The sequence below is a fragment of the Arthrobotrys flagrans genome (assembly GCF_004000055.1).
Source record: "Arthrobotrys flagrans strain CBS H-5679 chromosome Unknown unitig_1, whole genome shotgun sequence".
Classification (NCBI taxonomy): domain Eukaryota; kingdom Fungi; phylum Ascomycota; class Orbiliomycetes; order Orbiliales; family Orbiliaceae; genus Arthrobotrys; species Arthrobotrys flagrans.
The window spans coordinates 3,112,279-3,132,862 of record NW_027137556.1 but is presented as its reverse complement, the minus strand read 5'-3'; the positions used below and the strand labels follow the sequence as shown (position 1 = coordinate 3,132,862).

Sequence of the window (20,584 nt, the reverse complement as noted above, 5' to 3'; positions counted from 1 at the left end):
CGAAGAGCTTGCTGTGGAAGAGCCGTCATATGGATAAATTATGTAAATCCCAAACTTAGTAAATGCAAACATGTTAACATACCTTGCCTACGGGCCTGGCCTAGTAGTCTGTGTTAACTTGAGTCCCGTACAAATTTACATAGATTCAAAAGCACTATGAAAGTAGACATCGCAGTCGTATACCTTGAGAGTCGAGGTTTTCATTGGTATTAAAAGGATGCCCAGAGTGTACCGCTGTATTCCGAACGTTAACAATGTTGGTAAGACCAAAGAGAAGAACCAAAAAATAGATGCAGCTATCCGGCTGGCACGCCAACGTCAGTGCGCAACCGTCTAAATTGATCTGGGAATCTAGTTCTATGCTGCCATCTAAGCACAAATATGACCAACATCGCTCCAAAACATTAAACCACGCAACAAGGCGTAAAAGCACAAGGTATCGTACGGTCAAAAAAGGTTAGGAATGTAGGTAAGTACGAACGGGAAACTATACACCGCTATTGGCATATATCCAAACCAACCAAAAAAACCATCTCTTACAACTTCGCCCCTTCTTTCTTCTTCTCAGCCTTCGCCTGGTCCTTTAGTACTCTTCTCAAGATCTTTCCGCTGGCGCTCTTAGGAATCACGTCTACGAATTTGACACCTCCTCTCAGTTTCTTGTGCTGCGCCACGTTCTTTGCCACGAATTCAATGATTTCGTTGGCGACTTCTGGTGTTGGCTTGTTCCCTGCGGAGAGGACGATGTATGCTCTTGGAACTTCGGTATGTTGCACGTCGTCCCAGACGCCGGTAACGGCGACATCGCTACAAAACGGTGTTAGGATGGAATTGATATAATACCGACCTCAATGGGAGATATCACTTACTCGACCTTCGGATGCGACGCAATCTTTCCCTCTAGCTCCGCCGGCGGGACTTGGAAACCCTTATACTTGATCAGCTCCTTCACACGATCCGTAATATAAAAGTCACCATCCTGATCCTGGTGACCAACATCACCGGTCTTGAAATACCCGTCTTCGGTCATGCAGTTCTTCGTCGCCTCCTCGTTCTTCCAGTATCCCATCATGATATTGGGGCCCTTGAGCCACAATTCTCCGGTCTGGCCGGCAGGAACTTCATTACCATCTTCACCGACGTATTTGGCGGTCATGTTGGGGAACAGCGGCCCAACGGAACCGATCTTACGTTTCCAGTCTTCCCAGTGTTGGGCATGAGTGGTTGGTGAGGTTTCGGAGAGACCGTAGCCTTGTTTGGTCTTGAGCTTGAGGCGTTCGAAGACGGCATCTTGGATTTCACCTAGGATGGGTGTTAGTCACGTAAGATAATATCCCGGGGGGGAGATTGCGCGTACTTGTGAGTGGCGCAGCACCAGAGTTCATCATTCTGATGGAAGAGAGATCGTATTTTGCGACAATCGGGTGCTTCGCAAGTCCAAGGACGACCGGCGGAACGACATAAGCAAAGGTAATTTTATACTTTTCAACCAACTGACAGAACTTCTCAATATCAAACCTCTCCATAATAACCAGCTTAACACCAAGGTAAAAGGTCATATGCATTATGCATGTTAGGCCGTAAATATGGAAAAATGGTAAAAACCCAAGAACAGTGTCCGAATCAGGTTTCAAATGATACTCAGCAGCAGTTCCTTGAAGGATATTTGCCACGATATTTCTATGCGACAGCATGACGCCCTTTGGAAGACCTGTGGTTCCACTGGAGTATACCAAGAAAGCCAAATCATTCGCTGGGTCAAATTTCGGGCGCCTGGTAAGTTTGACTTCTCGGTGTGACATGTTCTTAAGTTGGGTCACGTGGGTGAAACCAGGGACCTTTGTGTCGCCAAGGATTAAGATGCGGTCGTGTGGAATGCCGACCCTTGTGGCGGCCTCCTTGGCGAGAGGTAGGACTTCAGCTTGGGTGGTGATGGCTTTGGCTTCACAGTTCTTGAGCTGGTAGACGAACTCGTCTAGGGTGTAGCCGGGGTTTGCAGGGGAGATGACACCACCGGCCCACAGGACGCCCCAGGTGAGTAGCGGGGATTCGACATTGTTGAGGCTATACAATGATACAGCGGCAGCATTTTAGCTTGGGAATGAACGTATTATGAAGAAGAGGCCGCATACGTGAAAACACCCATGACATCGCCTTTCTTCCAGCCCCAGAGGGTTCTGAGACCGATACCGAGCTCCCTTGAGCGTTCCTTGATCTCGCCATAGGTCAATTCACGCCCCGTCTTCGCATCAACGTGCATTACTGAATATATACGCAAACACCGCCAGATATTAGCAAATAGCCCTTTTAAAAGTCAAGGATATAGTTGCAAACGACATACCATTGGAGTCCGAGAACGGTTTGTCAGGCCTGTTGAACATGAACTCGTAGATGTCGACATTGGGGATGTCGATTTTGGGGAATGCGCTCTCGACCGGCATGTTTTCGACTTTTATTCTACTATAGCTATATCTAATGCAATAAAACAAGACCTAATATAGGTATGTATATACTGTAACAAACAAGAAGAACCAGGAGGAGAAGAAGAAGAGAAAACGGGGAGGTTTCGTGGGGAATGGCGGGCTTGGGAGCTCCCCAGGCTGATGGCAGTTATATATGGGGAACACGCAGGCCTTAAGCAGACTTCCTCAGAAGTGTTAACCGCGGTAAACCGGCTAACCATCGTCACCGCCAGGGCCGCTCCAGATCGGACTAATCCCAAAGCGAAATTGTCCCGCCCGATGGAATCTTTTCGCGCACGTTCCTGCTTTTCGGCCGGAGCTTAAGGTTGTGGCCAATCACCGGTCAGCATATACCAAAAAGTGTGGTTTTTTTTGTCGCAGATGGATAGGCTTTGACGAACCGAATCTCTCTTATCGTTCTTCTTAGGCCCCTCTTCGATATACGGAGAGAGATACCTGCTCGTTCACAAGACAGACGTCCTGATATCGACGGATAGGCAGAAACACTAGTCATGTCGGGTCCACTGCGGCAGGCGACGTTCACCTTACATCGGACGGCACTCGGATGCTCCCATGCCTCTGCCACTTTCCAGCCAATTCGGGCCCTGGTCACGCCGTTAAGACAGCAGAAGCGACATGCTCGTATGATCGATATTGATATTCGACGGTTCTTGCAGACTCAGCCAGATATCTCCGAAAAGTACAGGCATCTTCTCGAGAAGAAGGCGAGGAGGTATGCTTCCCTATAGTTATAATTATGACTACGGTTGGTCGATTTGTTAACAATGTTGAACAGTGAAGGTCTCGAGTCCGTCGACGACCTCAAAGCTGTTTATAAGCCCAAGATCGAGCAGTATAAACGAGACTCTCTAGCTCCCCCAGAGCTTCCCGGAAACCTCACTCACAACGGCGTCCTTCCTCCGTCTCCATCATCTCCAATCGACCCTTCCTCCATAACTTCTACCTCTCCAACAACACAACCCAAAACCGCTCCTCCCCAAATCCCCAAATCCAGCAACCAAAAGTCTCTAGACTCCATAATCGACATCTCCAAAATCCTTCTCCACGATGCCAAAGAAATCGAATACATCTGGCGTGCCCGCCACATCTCCGATAAAAACTCCTTATGTGCCATAATCCCCCTGGAAACCTACCAACGTATCGAAAAGTCCGCAAAAAGGCATCCAATGTTCGTTCTCCCGTTACCAAGACCCGACCAAGGGATCGAACTCCATTTCTTACAATGGCAATTCTCGTCTCCGACTACTGTGAACGTCATGTTCACCTCGCTGATAGAATATAAACTTCGCGGCGAGTTTGCTGCTCCGCATACGACGGTTACACATCATTTGGATATTTCGGAGGAGAAGGGGATTGTTTTGCTTCAAGGATCTGTGGTTGACAATAGAGGTGTAAGCGTTGAAGAAGCTAAATGGTTGTTAATGGCTTTGCAAAAGTTTTATGGAGCTGATGGTGCTGGTGAGGAAGTTGGGAGAAGGCGAGAATTACTTCGGTTGTTTTCGGAAGGGAAGCAGGAGTTTGATGTACAGATGTTGATTAAAGAGGTGGAAACTATCAATTGATGTCCTCTTTTTCCCCCCCTCCTTGTGGGGAGGTCTGGGAGAAGGAGAGATTGTAGATATAAAAGTGTAGTAAGCAGGTGTTCTTAGATCTAGAGTTGTATATAAATGAATATCATGACCCGAAAAAGTTATCTTCGTATCACGACGGACTTTTTGTTAAGAAACGCAGGATTCCGAAATTACATGAGAAAAACATGGAGAATTCTTCTGTGACACAAAAAGCGGGGTGCAACACGATTTAATAGTCAAGATTGATAACCTTTGCTCCGAATTATTTACATCCTTGTTATAGTAGAGCCGCATTCGATATTAATGGCGGAAGGCTCAACCTCAAGTCCGTCGACACGATGTGATAACCATGTACCCATGGTACCCATCATGCTATTAGTACAATCTTCGATACAAATCGCGGCCTTACTGCAATCGATAGGAATTCAATATCATATGCCCAAAAATTAACATGATTCCTTTTCATCGTTTGACCTATGCATATGCAGCACCGAAATAAAGTGCATAAAGCTAGTTACACAGAAAGAAAAATATAACATTTGTCTGCATGCAGCATGCCCTTCTCAAATTCTCAAAAGAAAACAAAAAAAAATTGGTTGAAAATCATTGTGCCGTCGGAAAAAAAGGAACATGAAGTGGTAGAGGAGATAAAAATAATAACACAAGGGAACCTTCCACGCTGCGCCAAAGTAATCAGAAACGGAGTGAGAAAGAGTGTAAAGGCAAGATCTTGTGCAAACTCTTCGTCTGCGAATCCGGCAGAGGATCGGAATCGGATAGCATGTCCAGCAATCATACACATTAAAGATTTTCCCCCAAGTCTCCACCCGGGAGGATCAACGGATTGTCATCCAAATATGTATCTTTCCCGAATGGGTCGTCATGTTCGTAGTCGAAGTCTCCTAGCCTTAGTGTTAGCTACCCAGTTTAACGAATATTTAATATACATACCGATTAATGCGGACCTTTTCGTAGACCTGAGGCCTCTACACATTCATTGTGTTCGAGAAAGCGAATACGCTGTTCGGGAGCAGCATCACAAAGCTCTTGGAGGCTGAAAGTGTAATATTGGTGTTGATCCCCCGGATACTTCTCCCAAGAGTTTGGTTTGGTTTGAGTGGGAGGCGGAATAGCATGCCAGATGTCGTTTTGCCTTTTGAGAAATGTTTCTTTGTTGGACTCCTCATGAACGCGACGGATGTTCTCTCGGATTTCTTTCTCCTTGGTGAAGGAGTTTTCGGTGTCCGTTTTAAATTCTTTGTCGTAGCGTTCGAGGTGGGCATAGGAAAGGATGGATTCGTCATTGGCTTGGGACTTGTTGTCGGCGTTTTTCTCTCGAGGGTTAGGAGGAGTTGGGACTCTTGGGGTGATCTTGTATGCGGACCTGGCTTCGAGCATTCGTTTGATTTGAGCCTTTCCTTTTTGCTCTTTGGCAAGCTTCTCTGCCTCAGCGGGATCGGGAGGGGAGGACCTAGTTGTGAAGTTCCAGAGGCGGGATTTCTTTGCTTCGGACAAAGTCGATTCCTTCTGATCCGTGAGCTGCAGAAGCTTCTGTGGGCTCTTCTCTTCTATAGCCTCCTCTTGCCGCTTCAGATCTGCACCGGCAATCTTGGTTTTAACAGAAGCTACGATCTTCATGTTAGGCATGCTCTTTGAGCCTCGAGCTTTGATCAACTCTGAATGAGGGAGCCCTAGTTCGGTCCATTCAAACTTGGCATGTCGTTCAAGTTGGACACTTTCGAGGTGTGTCATGATTTTGTCCCATGACATTTGGAGCTCAAATTTGGGTGTTGAATTTCTTCTTAGTTCCTCCTTAACAGTCTCTGGGAGGTTGGCGTGGGCCAAAGATTCGTTGTAAGCTACAGCCATTTCCATTGCTTTCTGATATCAGTACATTTGAATGTTAACATGTTACTCGAGGTCTAAGGTTTGGGTTACAGGGGAAAATATAATCGATGGGTTGATTACCTCCTTATCCGCCTCAGTCAAGACAAGATTCCTCAGTGGATACATTTTTGACAGCTCAAGGACTCTAAGAAGCTGTTGTTCTTCTTCTGAGATAATATATTCCAAATCGTGTTCAAGAATTCCACGGGACCTTGGTGGGAAAGATCTCAAGATGAGTTTACGATATTCTCGAGTATTCGTATCGAAATCAAGGTTCATCAAATCCGAATCGCTACCGAAAAGAAGGTATTCGTCCATATCGAAGAATCTTGGGTCGATAGTTCTGTCGCTGGATAAGAGGTCGAGACGAGGTCGTTTTGGACCAATGGAATTGAAGACATCAGAGCAGATGGGTGGTGATGATGCTAGCCGTTTGATAGGTGATGGTGGCAGTGATTTGACAGGAGAGGTAGGTGGTTGTTTGGAAGGAGAAGGAGATAGCGGTGGAGTTTTGAACGTATTGATGTAATGATCGAAGAGACTAATTTGAGAGAGAGGTGGAGTATAGGGTAAGGGACTGATGATGATATTGTTGATGGGTGTCGGTGTAGATTCCGTTTGTGGAGCGATAGGCGCATCGAGGAGGAGAATGTCGTCATCTGCGTCTACGTCTTGGTGGACGTTGCAGTAGTAGTTGTTTGGCTGCATTTTGGCAAGTGATTGTGGTGACCCGAGGAAAGATGATATTTCTATTGCTGGAATGAAGGCGAACGATGAAGCTGACTTGAAGATTAAGGATTGGATAGAAGAATGAATATCAGAGAGGGGTTGCTAGAATCTACTTACCTTATCGAAACTATTGACCTCGATTAACCGTTTTAGTATTCATTTGGGGCGTACATAACAGCTCCCGTGATTTGAGTTTTCCCTATGTTTTGCCGAGCCGAAATTCGAAAGCATGTTTAACTATAATTGCTACATTCTAGAAGATCTGCCTACAGCTTAGGCCCGTAGATACCAAGTAAAATATATAGGTGGTTAACTGGTTTAGATATCATGAAGTCTACTAATTCAGTATTTCATGCAGAGGGAGCTATTGGTGTACTGGACTGCATTGAAGCCATGAGAATATATCTCGGGATTATACAACATCTCAAGGTATTCAAGTGCCCAATCTAAAATTTTAAAAATGAGTAGCCAAGTATATTGCAATTGATAAAACCTAGAACATAGTATATTCTATTTTTATGTATACTACTGTAGACTTGCATCTATTATCTCGAGCCGGCCAATTGGAGGCATCCGTCGAAGCCAAGCAGATATAGAGCATATCTAGAAGTTTATATAGATACGAATCGGATGTGAGAGCAAAGTTTTGGTATATAAACAATGGCCTTTGAGACTAAGTATCGTCGTGAAGCTCATATACGTATCGAACTGATTAAATCCATTCTTGAGCTCTCTGCCATGATTAGTCCCACAGCCCCGACTGTAGCTCAAGCTCAAGCTTCTAAGCTCCCCTAGCTTGGCGTGCTTTACCTGATTCAGTATGTGATACAAGGAAACGACAATCAGTTACACAAGCGAATATGCAACGAAGGCAACGCACTCTGAATGAAATGTTCCGAAAATATGGTGATTTTGTCAACAACTATGTGGGATCTTTAGGAAGCTCGTAAGAGAAGATATTCGAAAGCTTTAGTAATATTGGTGCCAATAGGGGAAAACAGTGTCCGGCATTGACTTTGTCGAGGAATCGATTTTGCGAAAACAATGAATCCGAGGTTTGAGAATGGTCCAACTGGAGATACTCAAGAAGGAGATTGAAGCTAGTGGAGCTGAGAATTTGTTCAATAACTTTATTCCGATTTTCTTCGTATCATAGTTAAACTAGGCTTGTGCTGCTAGTTAGGCTTGATTGGCTAATTGCGTCGATAACTATCACTGGGATTTCAGCATGGGAGTTGGATATTGACGTCATTGCTGAAGGATATCTAGTAGATGAAGTGAACCTGTGTTCATTCTAGTAAGGGAGCCAATAGAACTAAAGCGTACCACATCGAAGCTATCATGAAGGGTGTCAGAGCTGGATGTATTCGGGGAGCCGGGAGATCCAGGAGAGGGATCAGGGAGTTCCCAGAGCTTCGTACTTAACGGGGCATGGGTTCACCGAGTATTACAATGGTACGAAGCCTCATTATTAAGGGGAAAGAAGGTTACGAGTGGGACTGGCGCTGGACTGGTTCCGCTTCATATTCCTTCAATGGTCATTGCGCTAAGTCCTACCGGGCACTTGATTACTTGCTATCCCAAAACGACTACAGTCGGTGCAATATGGTTGCATTACGCTGAGTCCGTCAGCCGGGACAAATCTGGAGCATGGGTAAACTGCGGGTAACGGCTGCATTGCGCAAAGTCCTTCAGCCGGGGCATATCCACCGATATATTCAATTGGTCTGGTCCAGGCGTGGTGTTTTAATTGTGAAACGCTGGCAAAAAATGTGGTATTTTAGTGCCAAGAGGTGTTGCTAGGGTGCTTGCTGTCAGCTGGGTGCCAAGTGTGCCAAGGCAGCGACGTCATCTGCTCGCCGACACGCATGACAGCTGCTCAAGCTAAACAGCACTCACGCGACCTGGACTTGCCGTACTCGACTCGACTCTGTGCAGCACCGCATTCCGATAGTCCTATTTTTACCCTCCGTTTGATCGCACGATGGGTATCGTCCTCTCAGGACTAGTCTTCTGCTTTGTTTCTTCGAACTCACCTCAACATCTTATCCGGCGATAGAGCTAATCACGATCAAGCTCACGACGCGATGGGACTTTACGACTATGCATATTCGGTACTGCTGGCGCAGCAAGATGGTGGAAACGGAACGGGTGACTGTGGTGATGGACGGGACTTTACTGATCCAAGGAGTGGGACCACGGACCTAGTTACACAGCTCACGATATCTGTTGCAATGGGAATGTCAGCTTTCCTATCGTTTTGTGCACTTCGCCCTCGATGGAATACTCTTTATAGTGCACGCAAGGCCAATCAGGCGGCGGCACTGCCAGACCTACCTTCAAGTTTCTTTGGATGGATACCGGCTCTCTATAAAATCAGCGAGGAAGAAGTTCTTAGTGCTGCAGGACTTGATGCTTATGTCTTTCTCGGATTCTTCAAGATGTCCATGAAGATTCTCTCGGTGTTTACATTCTTTGGCTTATTTGTTGTATCACCACTCCATTGGAAGTACGAAGGAAAGAACGGGTTCGATTTCAACCGGCCCGGATCGTCGAACGATACCTGTATCAACAGTACGGCTCACACGTGGAATACGAATGGCTTCGGAGGCCATAACCTACCCTACCATCTTTTCAAGGGCGACGGCGAGCCCAAAGTGCCCAAGAACACTGCTTGGTTGACTTCATACCTTGTCTTCGTTTATTTCTTCACTGGTGTTGCAGTATACTTCCTCTTCGATCAAACGAAGAAGGTCGCCAATGTCCGTCAGAAATATCTGAGCCGCCAGAGCACCGTTACGGATCGTACAATTCGAGTATCTGGTGTTCCCGAACACCTACGAAACGAAGACGATCTAAAGAAATTCATCGAAGGGCTCCGTATCGGCAAAGTGGAGAATATTACTATCTGTCGGGATTGGAAAGAGCTCGACAAGCTGATGGACGAACGGATGAAGGTTTTACGGAAATTGGAGAGCGCTTGGACTGTCCCCAAAGGACAAAATCCGCAAACTCGTACCGTCAAGTCAGGGTGGTTTGGTCTTTACGGAAAGAGGGTAAATCCAATCGAGCAATACACATCCATGCTAGAGGATCTTGATAATCTTGTTCGGGAAACGAGGCAAAAGGAGTTCAAACCGGTCCCGATGGCATTCGTTACCCTGGATTCGGTTGCGGCTGCAGTTAGTATCTCTTATCCTTTTCGTTCTCGAATTTCACTAAAGTCGATTGATTCTGGCTAGCAAATGGCAGTACAAGCTCTGCTCGATCCCAATCCCCTGAGTCTCATTGCCAATTTGGCACCCGCGCCTCACGATATCGTTTGGCAGAACACATATATCTCCCGAGGACAGAGAATCATCCGGATGTGGATAATCACAATATTTATCGGGATCCTGACCATCTTCTGGTTCTTACCCGTTGGTACACTCGCTGGATTGTTGAATATCAAATCAATACACCGAGTTTGGCCATGGCTCGCAGATGTTCTCGCTAGTAACCAACTGGTGAGCTCACTTGTTCAAAACACGCTACCTACCGCTAGTTTGACGTTACTGAACGTTGCTGTGCCCTATCTCTACGACTGTAAGTCACACTGTTTTACGCTATCTCCGTGTCATAGGCTAACATATTTCAGGGCTCTCAACACTCCAAGGGATGATATCACAAGCCGACGTTGAGCGTTCAGTAGTCAGCAAAAACTTTTTCTTCACATTCTTCAACCTCTTCCTTATCTTCACGGTTTTGTAAGTAACTTTCCGATCTAGCGCGGCAATATCGTCCATTTGCTAACACTTAACCATAGTGGTACCGTTTCTGATATGTACAATGTGTTGAAGGATTCGCTGAAAGACTCAACGACTATTGCATATCGCCTTGCGAAGTCATTAGGTAGCTTCGCACCATTTTATACCAATCTCATCGCTCTCCAGGGTATTGGGATGTTTCCTTTCAGGCTACTAGAGTTTGGTACCGTTGCTCTATATGTGGCATCAAGGCCACGAACACCGAGAGATCACGCTGAACTAAACGCACCTCCTGCTTTCCAATACGGATTTTTCCTTCCGCAGCCGATACTGGTTTTAATATTATGCCTTGTATACAGTCTACTTGAAGCTGGGACTGTGATGCTTGGATTTGGCCTAATATACTTCAGCTTGGGGTACTTCACTTACAAGTATCAGCTTCTATACGGTATGTATTAACCTCCTCACCTCAACTTATTCAACAACAACTAACAAGATGCATAGCTATGGAGAATCCTCGTCACGCAACAGGAAAAGCCTGGCCGATGATCGTGTACAGAGTATTCATCGGCCTGCTTCTCTTCCAGGCGTCCATGGCAGCTTTATTATCACTTCAAGGCGCTATCGTCCGAGGGCTTTTGATCCTCCCACTTTTAGTCGCAACCATCTGGACATGGTGGTTCTTCCGGAAATCATTTTCGCCGTTGATGTCTTACATTGCTCTTAAAAGCTTACATGATCCCCAGCATACACCACGGGAGGGTAGCCTTATCGATATCGAGCCAGAAACCGTTGACGAGAGCCGAGAGATGGGGAGCAGATTTATCAATCCCAATTTAGTAGCGGAGTAAGCAACTTCCCAAACATACCCTACGCGATGATAGAGAATGCTAACAAATCGATATAGACTACAAGGCTTATGGTTGCGAAGTGGTATTGGTGGTGGGCTTGCCACCCTCCCTGGGATTACTGGGGTGCTACCAACGATTTCTAGCCCGGTCGGCCGCGTCTAATAGACTATGATTCTTACCACCGGATGAAGCATTTGACGGCGCATTCTTTCATCATTGCTCTGTACTTTTTATGCATTCTCTTACAATCATAGACCCTTGATATCCATGGGGCTGTAGATTTACAAAGGTATACCTGCGACTCGAGAATTTTGGGGTTTAAGCGATATGTTTTACGTATACGTACACTCTTATAACTTCAAAAGCCCAAATCTCTGTGCTATATACAGTAGAATATAATTTTGAGAAGTTTAATATACGAATCCGATTGCATTTCCGTATACGGAGCTAGTCGCAGAATGCTATGGAGGCTAGTTACCATCTCGGGGAAGTCTACTTTTGACGTGATATAGCCTGTAACCCTCCCATTGACTGCCTACTCATACGTCCGAATTCCGCATAGTGAAATTTCCATCCCAGATACCGAGCCTGTGAAGGTTATACACTGTCAATCGCTTCGGAGGATTGAAAATAATGCCCGTAGGCTATAGGAAACAGTTCAGGTGCTTGTGTATTTTAATACTGTGCCACAAATATTAATATCCTAGCTATCCAGGTCTATATCTAACCGCGAGGCGTCAAGACCAATCTTCGTAGTTGAGGAAATCCCACACGCCAGTTGTGTTGCCAGGAACTGAAGCTTGCTGCCTTATCCAAAATATACGCCCGCCAGACCACAGCAACATTTGGAACTAGATTACAGCAGCCTTTGAACTACCCTACGGCAGCCAAGTAGTATACATCACCTACCAGACCCTCTTTTAATATCCGAATTTTGAATACTTTTTACCCAACTTTGTATTCAGTTACCAAAGTCATTCATTGGTACAGCTATATATTCTGAGGAACATGTCAGTCACAATAGAGGCACGTCTTAAGTCCGACTATACAGGCCCTCTGCGGGATGCAATCCCAGCCCTGCGAGACTTGGTCACAGGAAATTACGACACTCTTTCGAGAGGGCAGATAATTGACGGCGGAGGCAAGTATTGCATCATTAGCTTGTTGTAAAACAGGAAGATAACAACCTAGAGGCTGATACGAGGTCCTTCCGTGCTTGTAGACATCATAGGTACCCTTGCTGAAAAGGTCGAGCGACTCGACGTGAGCGATACATCTGGAACCAACGGCTATGGAGGGGTGACAACATCAACCGCTAGAATACGAGTACACCCGTACAAGTACTTCAAGTCACTGCCACAAACAATCAAAATACACATGGAAAATGAGGCTGGAGACTGCTGTCCAACAGTTTTGATGCATGAATTAGCCGCCTCGTGGGACCAACTCTTTTTCGAGCCGGATATCAAACAAGCTCTGCTGAGATTTGTCACATCTATATGTAAGCCCTCGCATGGCCTGATATCATGATAATACGATAATCATAAAGTAGACAGCAGAATGTGATATATCATTATATACCGACGAGGAAGTTGCTGGATGCTAACAGGATTCATATGTACGTTGAAAAACAAATGTGACTTTTTCAGATCGAGGGGTCAGTCTAGACCGCGTGTCTTGGAATCGAATCGTTCTCCTCCACGGTAGTGCAGGTTCTGGGAAAATGACTCTCTGTCGGGCGCTGGCCTAGAAAATTGCAATGCGGTCTTTCTCGAAATTCAACCGGGCGGTCCTATTGGAGATTAACACCAAGACACTGCTATCGAGGTGGTTCACGGAGAGCAGCAAGCTAGTGGACGCGCTATTCGAGTGGATCCACACCCAGACAGGGTCCGCACCAGACCACTTCTTTTGCATAATGATAGGTAAGCCCGACGGTAGAACGAGATGAGGTAGAGGGTGGCGACTATGCCTTCAATTTTTGTGCTAATTTGATTTCCGGCGGGGATGGTCTGACTCGTTGAATAGACGAGGTGGAATCCATTGCTTCTTCTCGAAAAGCAGCGGCTTCTGCTAATGAGCCGGCTGACGCAATCCGGATTGTTAACTCGCTCCTAACGTCTCTAGATAGGCTAAAATACCGCCGGAACATCCTAATATTGACAACATCGAACTTGCTTGAAGTGATAGATACCGCTTTTCTCGACAGGGTAGACCTGTGTCAGCACGTGTCAGCTCCCTCAGCGGTAGCCACATATAGCATCTCTCTCAGTTGCATGTAAGAGCTGATCCGGTGTGGTATCATAATTCTTGAAAACGAAGAGGTGTGTATATACCTAATGTCGAAGAAGCAACCTTTCCACTCGCTTTCGAGATCCCATGCAGCCATAATCATAATTTCGGACTCTTTAAGCGAAGGTTGGGCTACAAGGAAACGTTTTATGAGGCTGTCAGCGTTTCGACCACTAAAAATTTCTCTTGTATTCAGGCATTATACGACTACAAAATGGCTAGCGTTTTTAAAAATGTTCGGCCGGATTTGCCGTCATCGAAGCTACTCAGTGTCTCTGAACAAGCGAAGGGTCTAAGTGGCCGTGCACTGAGACGAATACCCTTGCTTATGCATGCAACCTCCGTGGAGGACGAATCCATGAGCCTGTCGAGCGCCTTAGATGCCATGCGTCTTGTTGTCGAGGCAGAACAAAGTTCTCCTCCATTGGCTGTAGTAACTGACAGGAAGGTTAATCTCACAGCATAAGTTCTATACTGGCCAGCATTATTGTTTGTAAGGAGGATGTTGCAGTTACAAGTTGTTAGTAGAGCTCTCCCAACTGATAGAGAGGCGGATTTGTTTTAGTCGCCGAACCCAATACCTTTTTTCTCAAAACAGGCCGATAAAATCTCCTATTTTGTTATCCGGAACAGGCTGCATTCTGGGCACCCCACATTATGTTAACAATATCCTAACTGGCCTGTCATGTGAGAACAGGCGTTTTTCTCCTTGAACGGATACGGAATAGTTTAATATCACTACACTTGAGGCCCAGTAACGATTTGGTAACGACAAGCACAATTATTTCCGTTGTAAAGACGTCGGGGCTGGCTAGATTGTCTATCACGCGCTAAGGACTGTTGTGTTTGTTGGATTTTGAAATGATGCCTGAACCGGACTATCGGGACCACTCACCGACCCAGCAACCTAATGAGCCTGCGAACCCGGTTTTCTAAGAGGAGGCATTGCGAAAGCTAAGATAACTAGGTAGCTGAGTTTTAAGTACATGTAGGTATGTACCTACATATCTGGGATAGAAGACCAGAGGAATTCCTCCCATGCTTTCGATATTGCATCGATCGATGAATCAGAGGAGGTTACTTCTAAGCTGTACGGAGTAGACGCTACAGAGTAGGTGGTCCAACCATATATCCAACTTCTTGCCTTTTTTTCGAACCGCGGGTTAACCGGCATACGCTTACTCCCTCTTCTATCCCGAGATTATCTTGCTCGCTAGGAAAAACAAGGGTCTCGCCATACGCAATGACGGTCGGCGGAGTTCATTATGCTAAAGCTTGTCAAGAAATAGCGCAAGCTCCAGTGCCAGGAATACCCTGCAGGGTCCAGCCCCCTTGTCCTTCTAGCTTTTAAGTAAATCATGCGACGCTACGTCGCGGCACAGGATTTCGTTCGAGTTCTTGTCTAGCAAAACTTCCAAATGGGATATTTTACGATATGATATTCCAGCGGCATAGACTGCATGTTAACTCAGAGTACAGACCACCCTCCAGATGCACCGAAAATCTTCCATTCTTTGGTAGCGAACAATGCACAGCCATGCATTGCACAGGCATACATGATATAAATCGCCAAGCTTGCAGGTACATACATAATTGTACAGGAGAGACCCTGTTGCATTTTGGACAATTTTAGATTTCGGCTGTGATATCTTGCAGTATGTTCGCACACTTATTATAGGTATTGAACGGTCCTCTAAAGGTCTAGTCGGCCCACATTTCGCCCGCCCTTCTTCCATGAAACAGCCTATAATAGCTCGAGATGGTGGAGTGCAATACACTTCATTCTCGTCGACGTCTTCCTAATTGGGAGGTATAAAGACCTAAATAGGACTGCCGGCAAGGTAAATGGGCGGCAAAGCTCCCTATTTCTTGTTGGAGAGACGTCTGTTATAGGATCACGGTACTTTTTCGCCCCGTCGACCTTCTGCGGTATGGAATTGGCTGGACCGGTTAAAACAGCCCAAGAGGGCTACTCGATTTTGATCTGTTGACGGACAAATCTCGTGCTCAGCTAGTTTTCGCGCTTCAGAGCATCCTAGCTCGACAGAAAAGCCCCATATGTAGTACCTTTATTTGGGTTTATATTGTCATAGCCAAGACACGGGACAGGGGATTTACTGTCAATATGCTAGCTGTCGTGGTTCAAACTCCTGACGCGAGATTCATTGCTTTTCTGGTCAATGCATGCCAAAGGAGGATAAAAACTATCGCAATAAATACTGCTACTTTATATAAAAATCTTTGTTTCCTTTGAATGGGTTAGCCGTCCCATGCAGCTACGGAAACGCCTCTGCCCTCGACAGGTCTCGAAATCGCCCCACCACACACGAGGCACCCCAGCTGTTTCACGGTACCAAGGATGGAGTAGATGGCGGTCAACGGCTGTACCCCCCATCCAGTCACTGACATCACGTCGATGCCAATCACAAGGCTTATGATGTTGGATTACACACACCTTAGTTCGATTAAGGGTTGCTTTTTCACATGCACGAGGGTTCGAATGTCTCGACAAGTTCCACAACGGTTGGCATAATCCCGTATAACCATGAGCCGGGGGGGTGACCCTTCGGACGACTAGCGAGTCGACTGACGCTGTACGAGGCAAACTTTGAGCTTGGCGGGCGTTAGCCCGGAGACGGAACAACGTGATTGTAAGTTGTCGACGGAGTTGCCGCAGCTTGCTTGTAAGTCGGGACTAGTACTGACATAGCTGTAAGTTGCAACTTGTGCCACTTGAGATAAATCTAGGCTAGAGACAGGCAAAGTCGCGCGGGAAATCTTTTCAGCCATCGTTTCGGACATATTGTTGGAAAGTCTATAAAAGCAAGTCGGAATCTCGACAATATGTAATCGCGACACCGCATGCTAATTTTTAAGACTCATGGTATACAACTTTGAATCTTTTTTCCTCCTTTTCCTTCTCTCTTTATCTTTGAAACAGCCGTCTTCGAAACCACGGGTATTGACGGTTCCAATAATACACCTTCTTTTACATATATCTGTCAGCTGGCAACGGCTGCATTTCAAATTATCAAAATTTCTTCCATATACATTCAACAGCATTCCTACATGGTGATGGAGGAGCCATCACAGTGTCGGCATATTTGGAAGCGATACAGTTGCGGGGGGGTATTCCAATCCCAACAAATTCACCACTGCTCCAAACATCCTATTGATGATCCCTGCCCCAACGCCGTGATAGACCACTACCAAGACACTGGCAAGAACTGTCGGACTTGTATCGCAATAGAACGAGCAAGCAAGAAGATTATTCAACTGCAGAGAGAGGTCGGTACTCTTAAAATGGCACAATCGCCTGACCTTTCCGCGATCAGTAGGCTGGAAACAGCCATAGCCCAGGAAAGGAATGAAATAAATGCATGGAGACTACAGGGACATGTTGACAGGTAGTCCACGGGCATTTAATGTGCGTCGTTAATCCCCTGATATATTACTAGATCCCAACTAGTACTACCAGCATACCGTTGCTAACTCTCAGTTGGATAGGGTCCCGGCGGCCCTGCCTTCACTTAAAACTTGGCGATCCCACTTTTGCGGAAATATTTCGTTCGATCGAGTTTTCAACGCTGTCTAGGAAATAGATCAAGCCGAAGAAAATATCAAGGCGATAGAGCTTATTTTAGGACCATATAAGATGTTGAATTTTTATTTTCTTTTTGATAAACTTTGCAGATTTAGAAAGAAGCTGGAGGGATTCTGCGATTACCTTATGGTTGCCTTTGTCTTTTGGGGTTTGGGTTTTATCTTATGTCTTTTTTTGGTATTGTTCGAGTCCTGATACCGCTTTAGAGTTATATCGCGGTTGCCGTAGATCAGTTAGGTCATGTTTCTTTTAGTTATCAATGTTGAATCTAGTTGATGGTCTCTTGGTTAATTGGTAATTGAATCGACCCAATACATCTTAAGCTCTTAACAGTTCGAGTGCTTAAGTGTTAGGATTAATACATACCTTTATAAATTTATCTCAGTTGTGGACGTTTCTAATCCAAGCTGGAAGGGTTCTATTTTATTCTCAGGACAGTGGGAATCGCTAGGTACATAAAGTAGTGTAATATGATACCTTAGCTTAGTAAATGGGTCTCCATCAAGTAGCTCCAGATTGTTCCCCACAGTGGATATTTAATTAGATAATTAACTGAAGCCAAGGCATCTCTCGAGCTCTCGAAATTTCCAAAGTGCGAAATAGCTTAATGTGGTGACTTGTTGCATTTTTTGTGTTACGCCATACTGTGTGGCTAGTAATCCACTGCGCCACACCAACCCACCAAACACAGTATCGATAAACTTTGGTGACAAACGCCCCTCCAAAACCGAAAAAAAGTTACAGCGTCCACACAGCACCAAGCTCTCTATCCTCACGTCAACACCCCTATCAGATCGCCATTTCCTACACTATACCCTCAGAATCATACTTTTGAAATGGTATACACAGTTCGCCACTACTCTACTTTGCAATATACCTTCAAAGCTAACTCTTTGCGTTTCCAGGCAAGCTTTAATCCTGTAAACATCTTCGGTGACGAGGTCACAGAGGAGAAGGGCGAGAATGCGCGTATGCTTAACTATACCACCCGGATTTCATCGAATCGGAAGCTTACGTCTATTTCAAATAGGTCTTTCTGCCTTCGTTGGAGCTATCGGTACGACTAATCTCATGATGGAGCTTAAGGAACGGTGGGCTGACTCGTGGGGGTAGCTGTTGGCGATCTCGTCAAGTCGACATTAGGACCGAAGGGGATGGATAAAATCTTGCAGTCGGCGTATGCTATCTTGCCAACACCTTTCTATTGCTTTCTGAAAGCTAATTACGATGTTAAATCAGATCGACTGGCGAAATCACGGTTACAAACGACGGCGCTACTATCCTGAAGAGCATCGCCCTCGACAACGCCGCCGCTAAAGTTCTTGTCAACATCAGCAAGGTCCAGGACGATGAAGTTGGTGATGGAACAACATCCGTCTGCGTTTTGGCTGCCGAACTTCTACGCGAAGCCGAGAAGCTTATCGACCAGAAGATCCACCCGCAAACAATAATAGCAGGGTTTAGAACAGCCAAGGAGGCAGCTTTGAGGGCACTGCAGAAGGCCGCTGTGGACCATGGATCTGATGCTGCAGCTTTGAGGGAAGACTTATTGAGCATAGCCAGGACTACTTTAAGCTCGAAGGTTTTAAGCCAGGATAAAGAGCACTTTGCGAAGATTGCTGTCGATGCCGTGTTGAGGTTGAAGGGCAGCACGAATCTTACCAACATTCAGATTATCAAGAAAGCTGGTGGCAAGTTGATCGATTCTTACTTGGACGAAGGGTTTATTTTGGACAAGAAGATTGGTGTTAACCAGCCCAAGAGGTTGGAGAAGGCTAAGATTTTGGTTGCGAATACGGCTATGGATACCGATAAGATCAAGATATTCGGTGCCCGCGTTAAGGTCGATTCGACAGGCAAGCTTGCCGAGCTTGAAAGAGCAGAGAAGGTATGCAGAGTGTATCGGATTGTGCACATTTATAAAAAAAGACAGTACAGCTAACTTTTAAACAGGAAAAAATGAAGCAGAAGGTCGAGAAGATCAAGGCTCACGGAATCAACTGCTTTATCAACCGACAGCTTATCTACAATTGGCCCGAGCAGCTGTTTGCCGATGCTGGTATCGTGTCGATAGAACATGCTGATTTCGATGGTATCGAACGTTTGGCTTTGGTTACGGGGGGTGAAATCGCATCGACCTTCGATCACCCTGAGAGCGTGAAGTTGGGACACTGTGATCTCATTGAGGAGGTCGTAATAGGAGAGGATACTCTCATCAAATTCTCTGGAGTTGCTGCTGGTGAGGCCTGCACTATTGTTCTGCGTGGAGCTACGGAGCATCTTTTGGAGGAAGCCGATCGATCTTTGCATGATGCCCTATCGGTTTTGTCGCAAACCGTTGTTGAGACAAGGACCGTTCTTGGTGGTGGCTGCTCTGAGATGCTGATGTCTAAGGCCGTCGACACCGAGGCTCAGAATGCGGACGGAAAGCACGCCTTGGCTATTGAAGCCTTCGCAAAGGCCCTGCGACAACTCCCAACCATTCTTGCGGATAATGCAGGGTTCGACTCCAGCGAACTCGTAGCCAAATTGAGATCCGCGATTTACAGCGGTCATTCAAATTCAGGGTTGGATCTGATGACACCGGGCGGAAAGATTGCCGACATGCGTGATCTGGGCGTTGTAAGTTGCCCCCCCTACATCTATTTCAACAACATGCAGCCCACACCTTCCTTTCCGCTCAAACACGATGCATTACCGGTTCCTTTAGCTAACAAGGTTTCCTGCAGATTGAAAGCTACAAGTTGAAGCGAGCTGTTGTGTCGTCGGCATCTGAAGCTGCAGAGATGTTGTTGCGGGTGGATAATATCATCAGGGCGGCACCAAGAAGGAGAGACCGAATGTAATTTCGAGCAGAAGTACATCCCCAGATTGAATTTGTGTCGATCAAAAAGCATAAGGACCAAAAATTATACGGCCAGGTTTTCCGGCGTCAAACATAGATGTAGGATAAAAGTTCAATATCAAGGATGCATCGATACACTTCAAGACATACATACACACACGTGCTTTTTACCGTTACTCATCCGTTCGGTCGCATGACAATGGCGGTTTAGCCAAATGTGCTGGGACTGGTCGTGGAATCCATAGCTGTTGCATCGAAGGCAATGGAAATTTATATTAGCCTGTCATGGCCGGCTCCAAGGTTGCATGCCATGGAAAAACAATCTCCGTCCTCGCCTGGCCGAACATGGCTTAACGAAAAACTCGATTGTGGGCCCAGAATTACGCGGCTGAGAATGTCGAGCCGATACCTTCGAAACCCTCGAAGCACAACATTTTACTTATAGGGTTTGAAATAAATGCAAGCCATGAAAAAAAAAAAAAACTTCTTTTAGCCAACGTGCATCATTGCATGAGATCAATTTCTTCACAGGCATTCCGCTGAGAATTAAACGGACCACCGGACAATGAGAACTTT

General features: G+C 45.9%; 5 protein-coding genes across 5 annotated transcripts; 3 read left to right on the top strand and 2 right to left on the bottom strand.

Annotated features, from left to right (window-relative positions):
- Positions 1-536: 536 nt before the first annotated feature.
- On the bottom strand, positions 537-2,441 carry DFL_008924 (uncharacterized protein; the record flags this gene model as incomplete). The annotated part of the gene is made up of 5 exons (XM_067638730.1): positions 537-807; positions 870-1,302; positions 1,358-2,064; positions 2,133-2,262; positions 2,342-2,441. The coding sequence occupies 5 exons, from the start codon at positions 2,439-2,441 to the stop codon at positions 537-539; spliced, it is 1,641 nt and encodes a 546-aa protein (XP_067486590.1).
- A 533-nt stretch (positions 2,442-2,974) lies between these two features.
- Positions 2,975-4,045, top strand: DFL_008923 (uncharacterized protein; the record flags this gene model as incomplete). Its single annotated transcript, XM_067638729.1, has 2 exons — positions 2,975-3,195; positions 3,259-4,045. 2 exons carry the CDS (start codon positions 2,975-2,977, stop codon positions 4,043-4,045), a joined length of 1,008 nt encoding a protein of 335 aa, XP_067486589.1.
- An 810-nt stretch (positions 4,046-4,855) lies between these two features.
- Positions 4,856-6,649, bottom strand: DFL_008922 (uncharacterized protein; the record flags this gene model as incomplete). The annotated part of the gene is made up of 3 exons (XM_067638728.1): positions 4,856-4,956; positions 5,020-5,935; positions 6,023-6,649. The coding sequence occupies 3 exons, from the start codon at positions 6,647-6,649 to the stop codon at positions 4,856-4,858; spliced, it is 1,644 nt and encodes a 547-aa protein (XP_067486588.1).
- Positions 6,650-8,757: 2,108 nt separating this feature from the next.
- Positions 8,758-11,429, top strand: DFL_008921 (uncharacterized protein; the record flags this gene model as incomplete). Its single annotated transcript, XM_067638727.1, has 6 exons — positions 8,758-9,852; positions 9,913-10,255; positions 10,308-10,416; positions 10,476-10,864; positions 10,921-11,263; positions 11,324-11,429. The coding sequence occupies 6 exons, from the start codon at positions 8,758-8,760 to the stop codon at positions 11,427-11,429; spliced, it is 2,385 nt and encodes a 794-aa protein (XP_067486587.1).
- Positions 11,430-17,999: 6,570 nt separating this feature from the next.
- On the top strand, positions 18,000-20,009 carry DFL_008920 (uncharacterized protein; the record flags this gene model as incomplete). The annotated part of the gene is made up of 7 exons (XM_067638726.1): positions 18,000-18,002; positions 18,069-18,132; positions 18,194-18,220; positions 18,277-18,340; positions 18,403-19,051; positions 19,117-19,785; positions 19,893-20,009. The coding sequence occupies 7 exons, from the start codon at positions 18,000-18,002 to the stop codon at positions 20,007-20,009; spliced, it is 1,593 nt and encodes a 530-aa protein (XP_067486586.1).
- Between the last annotated feature and the right edge of the window lie 575 nt (positions 20,010-20,584).